Below are 3,330 nucleotides of genomic sequence, written 5' to 3'. Positions count from 1 at the left end.
TGACTTGCCATGAAATACTTGATATAAAACATATCATTATGGTATCCAACAACCAACTAAACAAATCGGCAAGCAATATCAAAACCAAATTTCTTCTTGAGTCACTGCACATGCTGCCATATATTCTGCCTTAGCATAATTACATGTCACTTGTTCATCCAAGAAGCCATAACAAAGCCCAAATCTATTGTTATTACTCTTTCCATCATTGGCCCAGTCAGAGTCAGCAAATCACTGAAACCTTATTTCAACACCAAAAACATACTTCAAGTAGTGGTCAGCAATACCATAATGATCATGCTAGAGATTTTATCTGAAATCAACTCAAATAAAGTGCTTGTTCTCATCTTCCAACATCTCAAATTTCTACAGAATATTGATAACTTGCTTCCCTCATGAAAGGGAAACCTCATGAGAGTTTCTCCCATACTTTTAGTCTTAATTAGTAATGTCAAGATCCTTCATTTAGTAGCCAACTCCCTCTTTATATTGAAGAATCAGATTTTCAGAACCTATCAAAAGAAGGCCAAGAAAATAACATCCTTCACAATATTAATATGGACGTTGGGATAAACTTCACTTTATGCCATTGTTAGGTAAAAGATGATCAAATACTTTTTTAAGATCAATAGCAGAGCTTCTAAATATTTCTCATCATACAGATGTCTATGGACATACAGTCCATAAAGAAAGATTTCAGCAAGGAATTCATCAAGAGGCATATTCTCAATCTTGGGTAGAAGCAAGATTCTTTGGTTAGCTCCCTCTTTCATTGAGCACAAATATTCCCAACACATAAAAGACTCATCTTCAATAGATCAACATCATTCTTCAAGGGCTTCAGTTCACAATGGACTTCTAAACTGATCTTGTCTGCTCCCTTTGAATCTAATGTCCATGAATCTTGTCCTTCCATCGATTGCCACAACATTGATAATCTTCAAAATGTACCTTCAATCCTTACTAAGAGGCCATGGAAGAACAACTAATCAAGGAATACAACCAAGGAAAATATATAGAGACAAGAGACTAATAATGAAATAGAAAGAATCAAAATGTACTTATCTCTTGATAATGTGTCATCTCCCTCTTGATCTTAGCCTTCTTGGATTCAGTCAACCTTGTCGATATCATCAAGGAGTAAATATCATCATCAAGGAGCTAGGATTTCTTCTTACAATTCAACAAACAATCCATGAGTCTTAGGCTTCCTTCTCTAAGCCCTACTTAGGGTTTACAAATCCTAAACACTCACAAGCCTAGGAACAGTCCATGACTTGCTTCCAAACCCTAGGTACAAATACCATAGGATATCAATCAGTGTCAGATTTCAAGAAGGGCTACGTAGACTCATTGAGATACCCTAGTGATATTTTAACAATTGTTTTTGTCATGCCAAGTACTTCAAACAAGGAATCTTGTCTTGTTAGCATTTTCAAACCTCATGCCAACAAATTTTAGAACACATCAGTCAACCTATGATGTCTAAGAACAATATCCTTGTTTCAAAGAATGAATTCACAACCCATCAGCAGGGTTTGACTCTTCCATTCTAGACAAGTTGATTATTTCATCTTTCTTATGTGAGCATAAGATTTCTTGACTTGCAATTGATTCAACACATTCCAAACCTTCAGACTTCATTCATAGACCATCTGCAAACAAGAAAAAACTTCAGTCTTCTCTTCATAAGATACCACAAACTTGAAGCTTGAACCATTTCCTTCTTGAGTTCAATATTGAAGTTAAGTTGCTAGTTCAACCACAACTTGGACGTCTCTTTTAGATATTGTAACCTAGGTTCAGACATTTTATATATTACACATCTTCGGATTATTCATAGAACTTGTTATAGATTGGATAAGGACAATCTTGCAATCATAGAACACAATGGAATACCTTTTCCATAATCTGAACATTGGTTCAGGCTTTGCTTTATTACAGAGGTATGTACCATATTAATAACTCCATGCAATGTCTAGATCATTCTCCATGATGATCTGGATCACAAGACTTTTACAAAGATACCAAGAAATGACTAACAACATTTGACATCTCACCTATCCGACTCTCGACCTTGGTCACTGATGAAAAATCAGCAAAATTTCACACCTACAGTTGAAATTCTGCAAATCTGTGGGCTAATGGAGTATAGCTTCGAGCACTATCTATAATGGTCAACATAATATACCATGCCTCTCACTGACACAATCTCGCTTGGAACAAAATGAATAAATAATTCAGTGTGTTGAATGTGTGGATTGTGCATGCTCCATTAACTAAATATCATTAACACTATGACAAATCAAGCTTTCAGGTGGCTGGATAATGCCTCTACATAATGAGACAATAACAATAAACAAATGCGGTCAGCTAGGGTGCAAAACCACAACCAGATATTGCCCTCCAGTTCTAGATCATCATTCAAGATTCTGATAATCAGTTGCATGAGGAGACAAAAGAGTCCACAACCTATTCGCAAGAAGTTGATGTTCATATTTCCATCCATAATCCAGACAGTAATACAATGCCCTAAATTAAAAGCTACAAACTCCATAGTCAATAGAGGTAGTAGAAATTGATGCTCTTGTTCACCATGAGCTTCATCATCTCCTACACCACCTCTGCCATTTCCATCGTCATCACCATCACTACCCTTACCACCTTCTGTTGGCTCACTTTTGCTCTCTCTAATCCTTTCTGCAAGGCAATTCAACATACTTTTGGCCCAAGGACTATACATAGCTTGGTTTCAAACTTTAACTTCCTGCTTCTCTTTCTAAAGGATTGCCTAGAAAGGGGAAATTGTCATCCCAAAAGCAAACAATACAAGATGAATGTGCTAATAATTTCCCAAGGCCTAACCCTAGCCTTGCAATATCGACATTAGGACTCAATCCATGGTTAATCTCATCCCAAGTGGATTGGTATAGAAAAGGTTGCAGTGCCATACTAGAGAAACTAGGGTTTGCAAAATGGGTATGGACATTTCTGCGCCACCAGTAAATGCTTCCACTGCTATACTGAGCCATTGTTGTCACTAGCTTATCCTCAAGTTGATTTAAACGTTCTATCTCATGGTGTGATATTTAGATTGTGGAGAATTTGACCACACCAGACATGTATGTATTCTATTTTGTTGCCATATATATGTACATCTTCCAATGCATGTCTCAAAATTATGTGACAACTCTTCGAATATAGAGTAATATTATTGCAATGCCCCCTTTTCTTTCCCTTCGGCCTTTGATATCTGTGGTGCTCAAATAAAATCAGAGTAGAGGAGATTGCATAAAACCATGCCCTTAGGATTGCAAATTTTCATGAATT

General features: G+C 36.6%; 1 protein-coding gene across 1 annotated transcript; it reads right to left on the bottom strand.

Moving 5' to 3' along the window:
• Positions 1 to 2,305: 2,305 nt before the first annotated feature.
• LOC149204673 (uncharacterized) lies at positions 2,306 to 3,032 on the bottom strand. The gene is given in 2 exon segments (XM_089397180.1): positions 2,306 to 2,744; positions 2,746 to 3,032. Coding segments are annotated over 2 exon segments (726 nt in total).
• Positions 3,033 to 3,330: the final 298 nt, after the last annotated feature.

Source organism: Pinus tabuliformis, chromosome 1_2 (genome assembly GCF_031772625.1).
Source record: "Pinus tabuliformis cultivar Carrire ecotype Pingquan chromosome 1_2, CPIR1, whole genome shotgun sequence".
NCBI lineage: Eukaryota > Viridiplantae > Streptophyta > Pinopsida > Pinales > Pinaceae > Pinus > Pinus tabuliformis.
The sequence above is the reverse complement of the archived record's forward strand: the minus strand, read 5'-3'. Positions and strand labels throughout refer to the sequence as shown.